At 43.0% G+C, this 19,072-nt stretch overlaps 1 protein-coding gene across 1 annotated transcript in view; it reads right to left on the bottom strand.

Annotated features, from left to right (window-relative positions):
• The window catches only part of GABBR2 (gamma-aminobutyric acid type B receptor subunit 2), a 426,191-nt gene that overhangs the window by 160,266 nt on the left and 246,853 nt on the right, over window positions 1–19,072 (bottom strand). Inside the window, exon 7 of the mRNA XM_017887601.1 lies at window positions 8,591–8,827. Within this exon, the coding sequence (XP_017743090.1) occupies window positions 8,591–8,827 (237 nt within the window). The remainder of the gene's footprint in view (window positions 1–8,590; window positions 8,828–19,072) is intronic.

Here is a 19,072-nt window from a genome sequence, read left to right as displayed (position 1 = left end):
GCAGTCACACAGCAAGGATTATTATTATTGTAGTTGTTGTTTATTACTAGCAATTACCTCTCAGAAATGTTTCTGACAATCTGAAGTCACAGAGGGCCCATCAGCAATTGCTTCTGCTGCTCAAGCCCTGGGATTTGAGCCCCAGAGAGATACTTATGGGAGAAACAAGAAATTGGGAGGGGAATAAGGGATGAGTTTTTCTGCTGCCTCAGGAAGGGATTCCTCCAACGCGTGTGTGCACGTTCACACGCACACGCGCACGCACACACACACACATGCACGTGACCTTGTGTGAATTACTGATACCAGGTATCACAGCAAGAATTTGGTAATCACTATTAGCAGATTCAAGAAATCTAAGTCCTGTTAGTGCTTCTGTTGTCAGTTCTGATTATTTATGGGGTTGAAAAAGTCTTTTTAGTTTATAGATGCCTGGAAGGCAAAAGAGTAGAAAAGTGTGATTGAATTTCTCAGTCATGTGCGAATTTAATCCAACAACATTAACTAGAGGTTACCAGGAATTATTGAGCTTCTACCAGGCATAAAGGGCTAGGTGAAGTACGAGGGGATCAGAGAAAGGAACGGCTGTGGTCCCTGCAAATCTGGGAGATACTAATTTGTTGGAGGAGACGAATATGGCTCTCCTACAGGCTACTGCAGTGGGCAGGGGTACATGCAAAATGCACCAGGGGTGAGGGAGAAGAATCCAGAACCCTCCAACCGGGTGTGGGGGAGGTAAGGAGGACCACTGGTTCTAAAGTTACACATATGGTAACTATAAGGTTATAGTAAAAATTTTCTCTTGAAAATGCTTAAATTTCCCATAAATACACATGGGTGTCTTAGATGGGGTTCTCCAGAAACAAAGCCTAGGACAGGGAATCACATGTCCGCAATTTGTTAACGACGTGTTCTCAGAAGAAACCTGTATGGGAGAGAAGAAAAAGCAAGAGGCCATGCTCAGATGTGGTTTCAGATGAAGGTGAGCCTCAGCCTGTTCTGGTTGGAAGCCCTGGAGGGTAAATTGCACTGGGTGTTGTACCAATGCATCCATCCGTCATTGCTGCAGGCTGATGGGGTGGGTGTAATTCCCAGGCACCTCCAGGCAGAAGGCACCAATCGCCCAATCCTGTAGGGAAGGCAGCAGGTGTGAGCCATTAGCAGGGGCACCTGCAGCAGCTGGGGGATGGCAAACCTGAGCAGCCCTCTGAAACTGAGCTCAGGAGATCTGCGTGGGACACCATCAGCATCTGCTGCCATTAGCTTTTGTGTATAATGCTGAGTGGTAATGCTCAGGGCTGCTGGAGCACTGAACTAGTCAAAAGGGAGGAAGAGGAGGGAAAGCTGAGAGCAGACGCCTTCCACATTAAGGTAACTTTCCAATCCCTAGAGTGAATGGCCTCAGGAGAGAACTCAAGTGTTCTTGCTTAGAGACAAAGTTTACTTGGTTCTCTTTGGATATTAAACCACTACAGCCTTCATACAAGTTAAAAAATGTGTTTATTGTTGAGAGGATGAAATGAGATTATATATATGAAACAGAATGGTACCTCATAGGTACGCAATGATTGTTTGCTGGGTCTTGATTAGACCCACACAAACTCTTCTTTGTAAAGTAGCCGTCTTAATAGCAGTAGTAATAATAATAGCAATAATGACAATGTAGTTCTTAGGCATAAACCTTACTGTTATTTCCCACAATAACACTTTGAAAGAAGACATATTTACCTCCACTCTACAAACGAGGAAACTGAGGCACAGAGACGTAAATAACTTCTCCAAGGTCACACAGCTCTAAGAGATACATACACTGTGACCTCTTTTTGCTTGAGCTTCCAAATGTGCAATTCTTGTTAGAGTTGATAACTGCCATGTCCTGGGCAATGGTACATTTCAACTGAGTTTGAGGGTGGGCTGGTTAGCCAGAGAACAGAGGGAGAGAGATTAGAGTCTCAAATCAGCTCCTATGTTATGTTTGTGTGTGATGCAATTTCACTGGAACGACCTGGGTCTGGGATGTGCTGGGGACACATGAGGTGTAGAGAAAGTTCTGGATGGGTTTGTTGTTGCTCCCGGGCAGCAAGCAAGAATGGAACATGAAAAAGGAACCTCAGAATAGGAAACCGTGGGGTGGCATTGGACGCTAGCACAGGGTCACTGGAACGAGCCCCGTGTTCTAGTGCTCCCAGTTGTTATACCACATTTGGACTATTTCAGAGCTTCTAACAAGTTCTCTAGTGACAGCCTTGAGCACAAAATCAAGAAACAGGCACAACCAGGATAATCTGGGGGACAGAGTCACAACTGGAAGAATGACCAGCCCCAAATGGTATCAAATCTTGACTGGGTAGAGTTTTCCCTATTTCTGGATGGAGTTCCCAGTGCCCTGTTTCTTGTCTTTTTCTTTCCCACATTCAACCTAAAAAAGACTTCTATGAGCTAAATGATGTTATCAAATATAAGACACAAATGTCTGGCTGGTGGGAGGCCTGACGTTTAATGTCTACATTGGAAAGTAAAACCAGGACCCCAAAAGATCAAACATGCAGGAGAGATGGGACAACTCTAACAAGGTGATATGTAACTCATGTGTGTGTGTGTGTGTGTGCGTGTGTGTGTGTGTGTGTGTGTAAAATTATCTGTTTTGACTTAAAAAACCAAGTGCACAAACTCTAATATCAGAGTAGGGCGAGGCAACAGTGGGTATGAAATAAACGTGGGTTTGAGCCAACATTGCAAATTCCCCTGGAACGAGGAACCTGCTGGTTTTCTCTAGCTACCTAGTTTGACCTTACTTGGAGTACTTGGAATTCCAACCAAACTGAGTTTAACTCTATGATGTCCTCTTTTTAGGTAAAAAAATTGGTAGGGTTGGTGGTGGGGTGGTGACTTGTCTGGGGGGTGGGGGGAGCATTTTTTGAGTCTTAGTAGAAATAATTTTTAAACATCTTGCAGAAACTTTAAGGGGTATACTGGCTAAGGCTGGATCCCTCTTCACCAGCAACAAAAGCAAATAGATCAACAAACTCTGCAAATCGCCATCTGCTGTTCTTCATCACCTTGGTGAGACCGACTAGAAGATAACAGCCATCAGAGGTGAAATGCCTGAACCTAAGGGTGTCAGCCTCTCCTGACATATGTTACACTAGGATGTCCAGACCTGCTGCTGGTTGAGAGATGCTGGGCAGAGGATGAAGGATGGCTCTATTATTTGGAGGAACTTATGGGTCACCCTCTTTCCAGCTGTGATTGTTCCCACATAAAGTACACCCACCTAGAATGAGGGACAGTCACAGGAAACTTTAGCAAGAATGGAGCCCTCTTCTCATAATCCAAGACATTCCCCAGGAGCCTCTTTCAATTTCCCTATGGTCAAATGCTCTTGACGCCTAAAAGCCCCCATCCAAACCTGGTGTACATGCCCTAAGGAACTCCTGGAAAAGCATGGATTCAATTTTCATAGGATAAAATGAGTCTATTAATTTATTTTATTTCATTTTTGAGATGGAGTCTCACTCTATCACTCAGGCTGAAGTACAGAGGTATAACCAGCCTCAACCTCCTGGGCTCAGGTGATCCTCCCACCTCAGCCTCCCAGGTAGCTGGGACTACAGGTACCTACCACCATGCCAGCTAACTTTTGTATTTTTTGTAGAGACAAGGTCTCATCATGTTGCCCAGGTTGGTCACAATATCTTGGGCTCAAGCGATCCACTGACCTCAGCCCTCCAAAGTGCTAGGATTACAGGCAGGAGCCACTGCACCTGGCTGATTCTGTTAATTTAGCCACCACAATCTCAATGTGCTGTCCTTTTAAAAGACAAATCAGAAGACACATTTATCAAACAGGGTATACTGCTGGTAACAGCCGTCATATCTTAGCCTGACATACCCAAAGGATTTGTCCATCTTGAGATCTGGGAGGTCACCCTTGTTTTAAGAGACTGGAAACTGGAAAGAGTTTTTTAAAATGATCACCTGAAGAATGTTAAGGCTTTGATTTTCACCTGAAGGCTTAGCCAGTGTTTCCAAGCATGTGCTGAAAGGTTATGGTCTCCTGAAGATGAATTTAGTGCATCTTGATTAGGAAAGCCAAATGAAACCAGTCTGTTCAGCCACAGCACACTGACATGTTGAGTGTTGGGAAGAGGGGCCTGGTATTGCATCCTCGCTCCCACCACATGCACAGGATTCCCCACAGGATGGCTACCTTGCAATTGTTGATTAGCCACCCTAAGTGAAACCGTCTTTCCTCCAGAGGCCTTGGGCAGACCTTGGATACTGCCTAGCAATTGTTCCTCTACTTATCCATTCCCACTGCTATTGAATGAGGGATTCTTGGGGGAAGGGACCACATGTTATTCCTCTCTATACTCCATACACCCAGTGCAGGGCTTGCTAGAGCAGTGAATGAATGTAGGAGCAAATCCATCACCAACAGGTTTAAACCACAAAGATGTGTGTGTGTGTGTGTGTGTGTGTGTGTGGCCCAAGCAATTCTCAGGTTGTTATTTAGGAATCTCTTAGACTGCTATTTAATATGTGAATTTCTGAGCTTTACCATAAGATCACAGAATCAGAAGTTATGGGGTGGGGCCAGGGAACCTGCATTTTAAATGAAGCTCCCTGGGAGATTCTCATGCCTTTAGAAGTTTAAGAATCATTGTCCTAATGATGATCTCTGCTGAACTGGGTTCCAAGCCCTGTTACTTTCAGAAAAGGGAATTCTCAGAATGCTCTGGGCTTTTGAGATTTAAATAGCCAAGTCTAGCCTGAGTTTCCTGGTTGCATAATTGACAGAAGAGGAGGATGGAGGAGGGAATGCATCCTAAGACTTCTAAATCATGGAGGGGCAATCCTAGGGCTGAACATCAGAGAGATGGATGCCCCCCCCCCGCCCCAAGTCATTGGTGGGCCATAGGGACATGGAATCCCACTTCAAAGTGTTCCCTGAGGAGAGCCACTGGGAGCAGAGCTTCTAAGAAGATAAAACAGAACTCGCCTTGAGTTAAGGTGGATTCCCAACCTAGGATGCATGGAAGACATTTCTTCATCCACATGCCAAGGCGGGACCACAGGCCCAGCTCCCGGCAGAGAGTGTGCATACTGAATCAATTGAAATTGAGTCATGGATATAATTAATTTAATGTGTTTAAACGATTTCCCATATAGAAAACATGCTAAATGAGGAGGCACCCAGACTAAGATGTCTGCCTAAGAGTGGAAAAATGGATACTGTGTGTGCTGTATAATGAAAACCCTTCAGCAAATGGAAAATGCTTCCATTTATTTCCACCTCCCATGTTCTTTTCCCTTCTAACTCTTTATTTATAGCTGAACTTGGCCTTCTGTGGTTTCCTTGGACCACAGAGACACTTTTTATTTTGTCAGAACATGTCCTTTTTTCTGTGACCAGAAGACAATTTTAATGAAACCTGTCTACAACCCAGTGACAAGCACCTGTTAATATGTGACAAAGGGGATAGGAGGAAGGTAACATGGAGTGCAGGACTGTTTCACTGTTGTGGTCTGTCTCCACTAAAGGGGCACTTATGCAAAGAAAAGGGAGATGGTGTTGAGTGGGTGGAGGCAGGGCCTGTGCAGCTACCATTCCAGCTCTGCTAAACAATCTTGCTGCGTGGCTCTGAAGGAGTCATTTTCCCTCTCTGGACCTCAGACACTCATCTACACCAAAAAGCATTGAATTTGAGGATATTTAAGACGACTTTCAGTTCTGATGTTCAGTGAGTTCTGACTCACAAGCCGGAGCAGACATAAATAGGTGCCAAGGAATTTCCCATTAAAAAGAAACTCATCGTCAAGCCATGGAGAACATTTCAGGCAGTCTAGCTAATTGCTCATCAAGTAAGGATTATGTATTATTTGGCTTAGATGAAAGGGAGCATTTAGAAGTGGTTATAAGTGATCTCCAATTAAGATCTATCGGGCACCTGGGCAAAATGCAGAGTTCTAGGATTATGAAGGATGGCAAAATGCTTTCTAGATTCTGTAGCTCTCTATTCGTCCATTTCAACTTTGGATACTTTGAATTCATTTTGAAACAGCCCTGCCAAAATGCTACTTGTGGGACCCTGGGCGAATCCCACCCCTCTCTGAGTCTCAGTCCATGAACTTGTAGGATGAGGAGAAAGGACTTTGGAGGTATTTTGATGGGTGTTCTGTCCAGCATTTCTGAGGGAGGGGTCTCAGGGGCTGCAGGGGTGGGGAGGGGGCTGCAGGAAGAGGGGGCTGAACAGGCAGAGTTCAGGGCTCCTTCTCTGTTCAACTGAGAAGCTCTTCTTTAATCAGTTTTATATACCAGGCTCCACATGAGATTTTATAACACGGAGTTCTGAGAATAAAAATAATTCTTTAAGCTACTGGTCTGAGGAAAGCTGTTAAGTTTCCAGCCTGAATCTAGGCTGTGCTACAAAAATGGACTTCACCAATACATTGTGGGAGTGAATTTCTCAGAGCCTTTAGTCCAGAATGGCTCTGCTCAGGGGTTTTGGAAATCGACTTCATTTGAGCAAACCTCAGTGCCACCTCAGTGCCTCCCCACTGCCCCTCAGCAGTGGTCTGAAACCCTGGTGTGCATTAGAACTACCTGCAGAGTTTGTTAAAACACAGATGGCTGGGCCCCACCCCTAGAGGTTCTGATTTAATGGGCCTGTGTGGGGCCTGGGAATGTGCATTTCTAACAAGCTCCCAGATGATGCAGACCACACTTTGGGAAGGGTTGGCCTGGAAGATAAAGGCCAGTCTCCTTAGCATGTCTCTCCAAAACTGGACCCCAACTTCCCTTCCCAGCCTCCTCATCCAGCTTCCCAGTGTTCCAGCCCAACTAACTGTCCTTCCCTCCCTCTTGCATTTCTCCCTTGCTCACCATGCTCCCTCTGGCCAGCCCCTTTCTGCATGTCTAACTCCTGCCCACAGTTCAAGGCATGGGTCAAATGCTACTCTTCCAAAAAACCTACCCTGACTTTTTCACTAAAAGTCACAGAAATCCCTCTGGGCTCGGGCTTGGGCTCAAATAGTTTCTCTCACAGTGCCAAGCACTTTTAACCTCTCATTGTTTTTGTCTAGGCCTTGCCCCTGCATGTGAGCCACGGGCTCTAGGACAGGGAGCCCATCTTACCCTGGAATCCACACCATTATCCACACCTTCAGCACCTGCACAGTTTCCAGCCCACCAGACCAACAATACAAGCCTCAGCACAGGCATGCATGAATATGCATATTCAAGAAATGCCTCAGCCAGCTCAGCTTACCTACCCTTAATTCCCCAAGACAGACTGACTCGACTCTGAATCTTTAAATCAGAACACAGGACAGCACTTTAGCCCACTCAATCTATTCTTCAGATGAATTTTCCATATTTTCTGGAGTAGAGGCAGTGACGAATACATCATGAGACATAAATAACTACTACTTTGGTCCATTACCTTCTGCAGCAATTAAGAGCTAGACCCAAGTTCAAACCCCACTTGACCCTGATTAGCTATAGTACTTAAATACTCTGAGTTCTAGGTTCCTCACTGTTCATGGGGATAATAAGAGCACCTACTTCCCATGGATGACATAAGGATACAGTGTAATCATTATTAATAGTAACAACAGCATTTATTGAGTGCCTGCTATGTGCCTAGCACTAGGCATATAATATTGAGTCTAACTACATTATGTACTTAGCACAATGTCTAGCACACAATATGCAATCAAGAAGTATTAGCCATATTATCATTGCTTATTTTCTCAACTTCCATGCAAGATTTATATTATTATCCCCGTTTTCTGGATGAGAAATTTGAGGCTCAGAGCAAGTAGCTTGCTCAATAAATATTAACAAGTTGTATTGTATAATGTGTAATATTTATAACTAGCTTACAAGGTAAGTATGATTTCCATGTGTGACTGAAAACCGTAGTTCAAAGAAGGTAACTTGTAAATGAAGGCCCAGGATTTGAACCTGATTTTGGGTCCACAGCTTCTCCTGGCCTACTCACCCCACCATCTGGTAAACTGTGCCTGCACTGTGTGCCCAATCAACTCTCTATGCCCTTTTTTTTTCTTTTGAGATGGAGTTTTGCTCTTGTTGTGTGGGCTGCAATGCAATGACACGATCTCTGCTCACCGCAACCTCTGCTTCCTGGGTTCAAGCGATTCTCCTGCCTCAGCCTCCCAAGTAGCTGGGATTACAGGCATGCGTCACCACGCCCAGCTAATTTTGTATTTTTAGTAGAGACAAGGTTTCACCATGTTGGTCAGGCTGCTCTTGAACTCCCAACCTCAGGTGTTCCACCTGCCTCGGCCTCCCAAAGTGTTGGGATCACAGGTGTGAGCCACCATGCCTGGCCTCTATGCCCTTTCTTATCCAAGAGTCATAGAAAAGCATTTTCCCAATGTGTCCAAGAGCACACACTGCCCCTGCCCCTTGTCTGAACAGTCCTGCAATCCTAGGGCCTGCAATTAGTTATTTCGATGATCAGAGATAACAGATCACATAACAGAAAGCCTGTAACAGCCCCTCTTTTACTTTGCATGTTTACAAGGAACAGTAAGGAAAACAGCCCAGAGGCGTGGGACTGACCGTGACCCCGAAGAAGTTGGTCTCGTTCATGGCATTGAGGATGATCCTGCCCAGCGTGTGGTCCGTGTAGTTGAAGTCCTGGATCCGCTGGTGCCGGCTGCTGGCATGCAGCGTCTCCATGGCCCTCTGCAGTGTCTTGGCGATGACCCAGATGCCATCGTAGGCATACCCGTGGAACTTGCTGGGCCCCACGCCTGACCGCTTGTTGTTGTACTCTCTCTCATACTGCTGTGGAGTCTGGAAAAACAGGCGGATTGGGGGAATCCCAAGTTATACTCAGCAGGGACATCAGGTGCCTGATGCCGAGAAGAGCTGCTATTCTTCAGTGCCCACAGGGTGCCAGGTACAGGGCTAGACTCTATGTGCATTATCTCATTTAGCCCTCACAACAACCTCATAAGGTGGGTACTGTTATTGTCCCCATCTTACAGACCCCCCCATTTTCAGGGGGTCAACTTGCTTAGTGCCACAAAGCTAGTAAGTGACAAGACTGAGATTTAAACCCTGTCTGTTGGCAAGACTAGAAAGAGGGGATAATACACCCTAACCAGGCCTTTCCCTCTATACTTGCAGGGCCTGGGGTGAGGTAGAGGCCCATATCCCGTATGTCTGGATATTAAAGTTATAGACACGTGAACAAACTGTTCAAAAAATATTCTCTATTTCCTCATCATAATAAATATACCTTCCTAAGGATCTGGAAGACCAAGCTGGAATTCAGAATTCTGGGACTTTTCTGAGTTTCAGGCCAGACACAGCAGCACAGAGAGGGAGCTGACTGTGTAGTGCTCGGCCTACCCCTTCCCTTCCCACCCCTCTCCATCCTGCAGCCCAGCCAGGCTCAGTCCACACCTCCTTCCCCTTCCAGCATCAGTAGCTCCCTGTACCCCCAAAGGCACAGTCTACCCTCAAGAACTGGGGCAAGAGGCTCCCTAGGCACTGGAAGCAGCTCCAGCTTATGGGCTGAGAATTCAGGGCACAGTCTGGAAGCTGGAAGGGGTGCAGGTCTGAGTGGGCTGTGTCTGTGGCTTGCAGATTCCGAGCCCCAAGGGGCCTGAATGAGGCCCTCTTGGAGCACGGGACCCAGGGCAGGGCCCAGTTGCTCAGGTGTCAGGCAGCATCTGTCCCTCCTGCTATTTCGTCTACTTTCCATAATATAACAGTCTGAATAGGCCAGCATTGAAAAAAAGATTTTTTTTTCTCCCATTGAGCTGAATTTCATAAAAGAATTTCATTGGTGATATTAACATTTTGATTGTGGCCGCAAAGGAATGAAACTGCCTTTTTACTCCAGACCTTGGAACTTGCACTTCCAGATGAATGCCCCCTCCCCGGGGGACCCATTACCCTTAGGTTCTTCATGGGCCTTTTTTCAAATCACTTCTCGACTCCTCTGCCAGAAATGTCATCGGAGCCCACCGCTTGGTCTTTGGAAAACCCTCCTTGGGGAAAATCACACACAGGATAATTGACTCATTGTCAGTTTATACTGAGAAGGGCCCCTTAGGGACAGTCACAGGCACTCAGTCAGTCTACAGCCTGAGGCACAGAGAGGTGCAGAGACATGTCCGAGGTTACACAGCTTATGTGTGTGTATGTGGGGGGTAGGCGGAAGGGGGTGCTGCACCAGACTACTTTCCCATTTCATTTTGGCTACTTCTTTCCTCTTTGATTTCTAAAGTAGTAATTGCTTTTTGAAAACCACCACAAGTTGTTTGGGCCATGTCTAGTATTTTTAAGGAAGGTGGTGGAGCTGGGTCATCAAAGGCTGTGTCTTCCGTGGCTAGAGCCCACGGGGGCCAAGAAGCCAAGTCTCTTATGGGGTCACCCACACAGATGCCTGGGGGTGAGTGCCAAGTGCCTCCAGCTGTGGACCCTGCAGGCGACGAATTCTGCGTGATCAAATGTGAATGAGTCCTGGCCAGGAGTCTGCCTCCTCCTTTGATTCAAGGTCCTCCTGGAAGGCCCAGGTTTGATCTGTTTACAGCTTTCCTTGGAAATGCATCCTGTCTAGCTACCACCACTCTGCTCATCACTCAGGATACACAATGGGCAGAAACTCCCTCCAAATCCCAGGTTCCTCAAGGAGACCAGCATTTCTAGCCCAGCTCAGCTCCCTGAGTTCGACCTGTCACTCACATTCCTCCACCTGCCCACACTCCCCTCCCGCTGGCTCTTGAAGCTCATGGTCATCCCTGCCACTTTCACTCCGGCTGGAGAAGGAGGAAAAGGTCCACTATGAGGCTCTCTCTCTTTAAACCTTTTGGGTCCCTTGAGCACATCAAGTTGGCTTGCACCTCAGGGCTTTGCACAAGCCGTTTCTCTGCCAGAAAGCTCCTTGCCCAGCTCTTGGCATGATAATTCTCGGCATTCAAATGTCAGCACCTGTCACTTCTCAGGGATGGCTTCCTTGACCCACCCGTTCTAAAAGCCCATGGCCTGAGGCCAGGGGTTTTTATCTTCTTTATTGCACTTGTCACTCCCTGCAATTTCCCTCCTTATGTGTTTACTTGCTTATGGTCTGTGGTTTTCCTCCTCCCTCCCCACCCACCTAGAATTAAGCTCCATGAGGTCGGGGATGTGATCTGTCTTGATCACCGGGGTACCACCAGGATCTCAAACAATACCTGTGTAAGCTCTTTCTAGGCCTCAGTTTCTCTGTCTATAAAACACAGGAGCACACCTATTCACAGCACTGTAGGGCACAACTGTTCTTCCCAAATGCAAAAAGTTGTAATCCTATTGTGTATGAAAGTATTCATTTTCCTGCGTCCTTGACAATAGGTATTTTAATTTTTAACACAACTGTCAGTTTGTTAAGAAAAACATACATATTTGTTAAGAAAAAAGTATTCTTTTAGTCTTAATTTGCACTTCTTTGATTAATGATTAGAATGAGCTTATTGTAAATATTAACCAGCAATCTTAATTTTTAGGTGAATTTCCTAATTATTTTAGGTGAATTTCCTATACCATATTGCTATGGTGATGGTCACATCATTTAATGCTTTGTTTTAATGTCTCCTTGTTATTTTTCCATCTTTTAGTATTTGGCTATATTTTCTTTTATTTTTTAAAATGTGATTTCTGTCTATTTCTGGTTGTTAACTACTGACCGTTTTTAAAAGATTTAAACATTACTTGGATGTGTGTTTCTCTAATTAATTGCTTTAACATCACAGAAATGAGGCCCCTTTGACTTCTTTTTTGGATTTTGCTCCATGAGCTTTCTCCGATGCACGCAATGGCATTTGAGGGTTGGTGGTGTCCATTTTTGAATTCCATTGTTCAACCTAATGATTACATTCAGATGACATTTCTACACCACTTCCCTGACCAGAACACAACACTGGAGCAGGCTTCAAGGTTTCTATGATCCTTTAAAAGTGGGAGGTCCAGACTTGAGGTGAACATTCCCAGTGTGGTCCCACCAGGTAGTAACTGAGTGTAATCTTAAACTTCCTTGATATAGTTTTGTTTTGTTTTGTGGGACACTAAGGGGATCAAGATCATATTGTCTATTGGATTTGGTCTTCAGGTCAACAAAAGTCCCTATATAAACTTTACATATGCCACTTGTAAATTCATCTAAATCAAAAAACTGTCCTCACCAGGTACAAGGATCAGAAGTAGGGCCAAGAACACTGGAAACATGGCTCTTTACCAGATTTCCGTGGGTAGAGTCCTTGGAATGGGACACAGGTGTAGCTAAGCCCTGAAAGGTGACCTCAATTCTTGCTGTCTTTGCAAGCACAAGGTTGAAGAAATCCTTGCTGCCACATGATATCCCAGGCCATTCATCATTGTTCCCAGGCGATGCCAGCACCAACTCCCTTGGGCAAGACAATGACAGCAGGAAGAAACACACTCACAATTGTTGGAGAAAAAGTAATAGTTGTTCTTAAAGCAGGCCTGCAATTATTCAGGGCAGAAGATTTTCTTCCATTGTAAAGCTCACACCGAATGCTGATTAATTACCATCCTCTGAGGTCAAGTTTATCGTGAGATGCTAAAAGTTTCTGAGAAAATAACTTATGCAGATAGTCCCAATTACTGACAGGTTGGCCTCCAGCGTATTTTTTAAAGGCATTTGTTGGAACTTGGAACATATTTTCCCACAGACACTATGTTATAAATAGTGGTTAGGTTCCAAGGCTAGCCCACACAAGCTTACTAACCTACAAGGTGACTAAACTTTATGAGTCTGTCATCCCAACAGAAACAAGCTGAGTCCTACTTTCTGGGAGAGGGGAGCCTCATCGACAGAAGAGAGGGCAGAAGAGGGATACATCCTCTTCCACATCTGCAACTGCTCCCGACAGAAGTGAAACTGGCAGACTTTCTCGCTGGCATCCCTGTGGGAGGTTCAAATCATAGAATCTCATTTGGAAGTACATGAGAAAATATTTAGTTTGCTGGTTCCTGTGCTGCAGTTTGTAGATCACTTGGGAAGCTTGCTAAAAATGCAGATGCCAGGGCCGGGCATGGTGGCCCACGCCTACAATCCCAACACTTTGGGAGGCCGAGGCAGGATCATCTGAGGTCAGGAGTTCAAGACCAGCCTGGTCAACCTGGCGAAACCCCATCTCTACTAAAAATACAAAAAGTTAGCTGGGTATGGTGGCAGGCATCTGTAATCCCAGCTACTTGGGAGGCTGAGACACAAGAATCGCTTAAGCCCAGGAGGCAGAGGTTGCAGTGAGCCGAGATTGCGCCATTGCATTCCAGTCTGGGTGACAGAGTGAGACTTCATCCAAAAACAAAAAACAAACAAAAAAAGAACAGATGCCAGGGCTATATTTTGGTTCAGTATATCAGTGAGTGAGTTAACTTAGGAATCTATATTTTTAAAAACCTTCTCATATTTCAAGCATACAAAAATTGGTAACCACTGATGAAGTTCCTTCTGCAATCTGATTATTGGATAATTATTGGATCTTTTCAGTAGCAACTTCCAGGTGTTGGCTGAGTTTCTTCTTATACTCCTCCAGTATTGGGAAGCTCACTATGTCTCTTAGGCAGAACTTTCCACTTAGGGAATGGCTGATGTTGAGGAGACTTCCAGATGCAGAGTTTGTGCCTCTCCCTGAGACTTGCATTCAGCATGCTACATGCTCCTGCGGAGCCACAATACACACGTCTGCTCCTTTTATACCCAACAGCCCCTCAAAGAGCCAAAGACAGGGAGATGCTGCCCCTTTTCTAATGCATTCTCCTTCTTTGAAGCAAAATAATCTCAGTTCAGACTTCTACTCTATGATTAAATCACTTATATCAGACCAAAGCTCCCATCAAGGATGTTTAGAAAAGCAGAATAAAATATTAAAATAGCTATTCAAAGACATCAGAAAACAACCAGGATAGCTAGGACTGAAAATCCATCATTCTGGAGAGAAATGCTTTGAGATGGGCCCCAAATTCTTTGCTGTTTTCCTTTTGAGGCATTTTCTGATTTGTAAGTAAGAAGGCTAGTCACAGAAACAGAAAGCATTGGATCAGAGCTTTCAGCAGTCCCTCAGGGATAGGAAACCAAAAACTGTTGTTCTGGGCTACCAAGGTAGCAAGACTTGCATGGCCAAGGTGCCAGAGTAAAGGGAACAATAAAAAAGTGAGCCTGGTATTAAGACTGGCATTTTTACTTAAAATATTTGATAATTAAGCTGCATAAAGCAAGAGGCTGAGAAGCCAAGCAAAAGAGCCAAGAAAACAAACAGAACTATTTGGCATTTAATAGTATTGGGAAAATAAAAATTGGAGTTCAGGGTCAGTAAATATCCCAGGATTTCAGTTGAGAACATTCAAGGGTCAAACACTAGGAATCAGGGCAAACCAAAATAGACTGGCCTCACAAAAACTAAAACCAAACCTGGAATCATCTCAGTTCTTCACTGGATTAAGGCAATTTGCCACTCCTCTAACTACTTGCTTGAAGAGTAATACATTTTCCCTGGAGAAAGAAAACACTATCTGTAGCCTCTACAATTTTTCATACACAATATATTTCATCAAAATTTACTAGGTATACCAGGAAATAGGACCAGATAATTGTTTTAAAAGAAAAGCAAGGAAGAAAAAGAAGAGAAAAATATATGCAATGGAAACAAATTCATAGGTGATCCAAATCTTGACATTATTAGACATGAACTTTAAAATAGCAAGGTTGGCCGGGTGCGGTGGCTCATGCCTGTAATCCCAGCACTTTGGAAGACTTGAGGTGGGCAGATCACCTGAGGTCAGGAGTTCGAGACCAGCCTGGTCAACATGGGAAAACTCTGTTTCTACTAAAAAATTAGCCAGGCACGGTGGCAGGTGCCTGTAATTCCAGCTACTTGGAAGGCTGAGGCAAGAGAATTGCTTGAACCTGGAAGGTGGAGGTTGTAGTGAGCCAAGATCACACCACTGTACTCCTGCCTGGGTGACAGAGAAAGACTCTATCTCTAAAATAAAATAGCAAGGTTTATATGTTCAAGAAAATTGATTAAAAGATGCAGAATGTCATCAGAGAACTGAATACTATCAAAGAAAACACAAAAAATTCTAAAAATAAAAAATACAACAATTGAAATAAATAATTCAATAGATAGGTGAAGCAACATATTAGACACAGCAGAAAGTAGATTAGTGAACTGAATACAGGTTTGTATTCAGACTGAAACATAGGGAGAAAAAAAGTTTGGAAAATAAGAAATGAACATAAGAGATACATGGAATATATTGAAAAAGTATAATATATGTATAATTGTGTCCTGGAAGGTGAGAAAAGAGAGACTAGACAGAAGCAATGTTTCAAAGGATACTATTCTATTTCTTTAACACACATCAATCCACAGATTCATGGAATCCTACGGAGCGCTATGAACTCCAGGCATGATGAACACAAAGGAAAGTTCACTTCAGCACAGTGTAGTAAAACTGCCAAAGACCAAATCAAAAACAAAATCTTAAAAGTAACTAGAGAAAAAAAGATGCATTACTTCAAAAGAGCAGTAATAAGTCAGACAGCCGACTTAATAGAAACAATGGAAGCCAGCAGACAATGGAATGACATCTTTCGTGCCAAAAGAAAATAATAGGCCATCTAAAATCCTCTATCTAGTTAATACATCTCTCAATATTAAAGGTAAAATAAATTTCAGACGGCCAGACACTTAGAAGATTTCTTTCCAGAAGAGCCACAGTCAAATAAAGACAAAGGAGAAGTTCTTCTGGCAGAAAAATAATAGTAATAATAAACAGAAAAACAGAAATGTGGGAAGGAAAAAAGTAATAGGAAGTGTAAATGTGTTAGTAGATCTAAATGAAAAATGACATCAGTGCCAAGAATATCCAAGAAAATCTTAAAGAAGAACAAAGATTAAGGATTCATACTACAAGGTATCAAATCATACTTCAGTAAATAAAACAGAGTGATATTGATTAAAAGATAGGTAAGTAGACCAAAGGAAGATAAATGGAAGTTCAGAAGCTTGTGGATAGATCCACACTATATGCAGTTATTTAATTTATGACAAAGGTGACACTGTAGCATGAGTGGTGGGATGGGGGATTACGGCATTTTCAATAAATAGTCCTAAATCAATTGATTAGTCATAAAAATTAAATATCTTATTTCAGACCATACATAAAATTAATTTCAAGTAGATTCTATGTCTAAATGTGAAAGATATAACAAAACTTCTAAATGACAAGATAGGAAAATATCTTCACGAGCATGAGTGGGTATATTAGGCCATTCTTGCATTGTTATAAAGAAATACCTGAGCCTAGGTAATTTATAAAGAAAAAAGGAGGCTTAATTGGCTCATGATTCTGCAGGTGCAGAATCAAGAATCATGGTGCTGGCATCTGCTTCTAGTGAGGGCCTCAGAAAATTTTCAATTATGGCAGAAGCCAAAGGAGGAGCAGGTGTGGCACATGGCAAGAATGGAGCAAGAGAGCAAGGAGGAAGCTGCAACACACTTTCAAACAGCCAGATCTCACATGAACTCAGGGTGAGAACTCACTTGCTACCAAAGGGATGGTGCTAAACCATTCAGGGGGGATCCACTCCCATGATCCAATCACTTCTCACCAGGTCCCACCTCCAACATCAGGAATTACATTTTGACATGAGATTTGGAGGGGACAAACATCCAAACCAAATCATCAAGACAGGGTGATTTTCAGAAAAATAAAATAAAATAACAAAACCAAATACTGCTTCTGCCTAGTCTCTCTTTCCTCCCTTTGCAGGACACAATTATACATATATTCTACTTTTTCAACATATCCCATGTGTCTCTTATGTTCATTTCTTATTTTCCAACCTTTTTTTTTTTCTGCCCATCCTTAAAATGCCTAAACAAGGCACAAATATACTAATCACAAAGAAGACTAATAAATTGGATTACATTAGCATTAGGAATATCTGTTCATCAAAATATATCAAGAGAGTGAAAAGATAAGCCACAGAATAGGAGAAGATATAAGTAATACATATAACTGTCAAATAATTAATATTCAGAATCTAAAAATAAATTCTACAAATCAGTAAGAAACAGGCAGAGTATCCAACAGGAAAAATGGGCAAAAGACTTGAATGGGCAATTCACAAAAAAGGATATCAAAATGGCCAATGAAGATATGAAAACATGTCCAACTTCATTAGTCATCAGGGAAATGCAAATTTAAACTAAAACAAGACACCAACCACTGCACACCCACTAGGTTGGCTAAAATTAAAAAGCTGACACACCAAAAGTTGTTGAGCATGTGAACCAACTGGAATGCTCAATCACTGCTAGCGGATGTGTAAATTGGTATAACCACTTGAGAAAGCTGTTTGTCACAGAGTCTACTAAAGCTGAACATATGGCTACTCTGACTCAGAATTCCACCCCAAGTATGCACCCAATAGTAATGTGCACATATGTTCACCAAAATATATCAAATGCCTAGACATAAGTCAAACAAAATAAGTATAATAATTCTTTTTCTTCTTCTTTTTAATTGAGATGGAGTCTCACTTTGTTGCTCAGGCTGGAATGCAGTGGTATATCTTGCCTCACTATAACCTCCGCCTCCTGTGTTCAAGCAGTTCTCCTGCCTCAGCTTCCCAAGTAGCTGAGACCACAGGCATGTGCTGCCATGCCCAGCTAATTTTTGTATTTTTAATAGAGATGGGGTTTCACTATGTTGGCCAGGCTGGTCTTGAACTCCTGACCTCAAGTGATTCACCTGCCTCGGCCTCCCCAAGTGCTGGGATTACAGGTGTGAGCCACTGTGCCCAGCCAATACACACAATAATTCTACACAGAAAACTATAAAACATTTCTGAGAGAAATTAAAGAAGACCTAACTAAATGCAGGGATATACACAATTCATGGATTGGAAGACTTTAATATTAAGGTGTCAGTTTTCCCTAAATTGATCTGTAGATTCAGTAAAATCCCAATAAAAACCAGAGAAAGTATTTATGTATGTGTGTATAAACTGGCAATCTGTTTTAAAAATGTATATAGAAATGCAAAGAGACAAGAATAGCCAAGACAGTTTGGAAGAAGAACTAAGATGGAGAACCTATATGAGTAGTTATCAAGACTTATTATAAAGCTACAGAAATTAAGATGTTTTGGTGAAAAACAATGGAAAAGAAAAAAATAAAGTTTAGAAACAGAACCAGATATATAGTCATTTGCTTTATGACAAAAGTAATATGGCGGCACAGTGTGGGAAAAGATGGACTTTTCAATAAATGATGTTGGGTCAATTAGATATCCATGTAAAAACAGAAAAGAAGAAAAGGAATCTTGATCATTACCTCACATCCTATACAAAATGAAATTCCAGGTTAATTATAGATCTAAATGTGAAAGGTAAAACAATAGAGCTTCTAAAACACAAGATAGGAAAGTATCTTCACAGCCTTGGAGTGGATTCTATTAAAGAGTTTCTGTTCATTAAAACACACCAGTTAGAGGACTTCTAGGTAGCTGAAGACAAAGGAGGCTGTGTATGAATTAGCTTTCCCAAGTCTCCCCAAACTATACTAGCTAGCTTTGTAGCCACATTCTATACAAAATGATACCACATCAATAACTGAGGACAGAGAACATCAAAACTGTACAGATGACTGAATAAGAAGAGAAAAATTAACACATTTCATTTTTACCTTTGCTCACCCATGCCCTGATGCAAGGTTTTGTGGCAAAGGCAGAATGAGGAAACTGTGCCAAAGACAGAAGATGGTGGTTATTTAAGGGTGAACTAGAATAACTACCAGAAAGACTGATCTTCCCTGGTATGGTTTGCATTTGTGTTCCTGCCCAAATCCCATGTCAAATTGTAATCCCCAGTGTTGGAAGAGTGGCCTGCTGGGAGGTGAGTGGATCACGGGGGCAGGTTTTTCACTTGCTGTTCTCATTATAGTGAGTGAGTTTTCAGAAGATCGGGTTGTTTAAAAGGATGTAGCACCTCCCTCTTTGCTCTCTTCCTCCTGCTCC

The sequence above is a fragment of the Rhinopithecus bieti genome, unplaced genomic scaffold (genome assembly GCF_001698545.2).
Source record: "Rhinopithecus bieti isolate Rb0 unplaced genomic scaffold, ASM169854v2 scaffold_16773, whole genome shotgun sequence".
Lineage (NCBI taxonomy): Eukaryota > Metazoa > Chordata > Mammalia > Primates > Cercopithecidae > Rhinopithecus > Rhinopithecus bieti.
The sequence above is the reverse complement of the archived record's forward strand: the minus strand, read 5'-3'. Positions and strand labels throughout refer to the sequence as shown.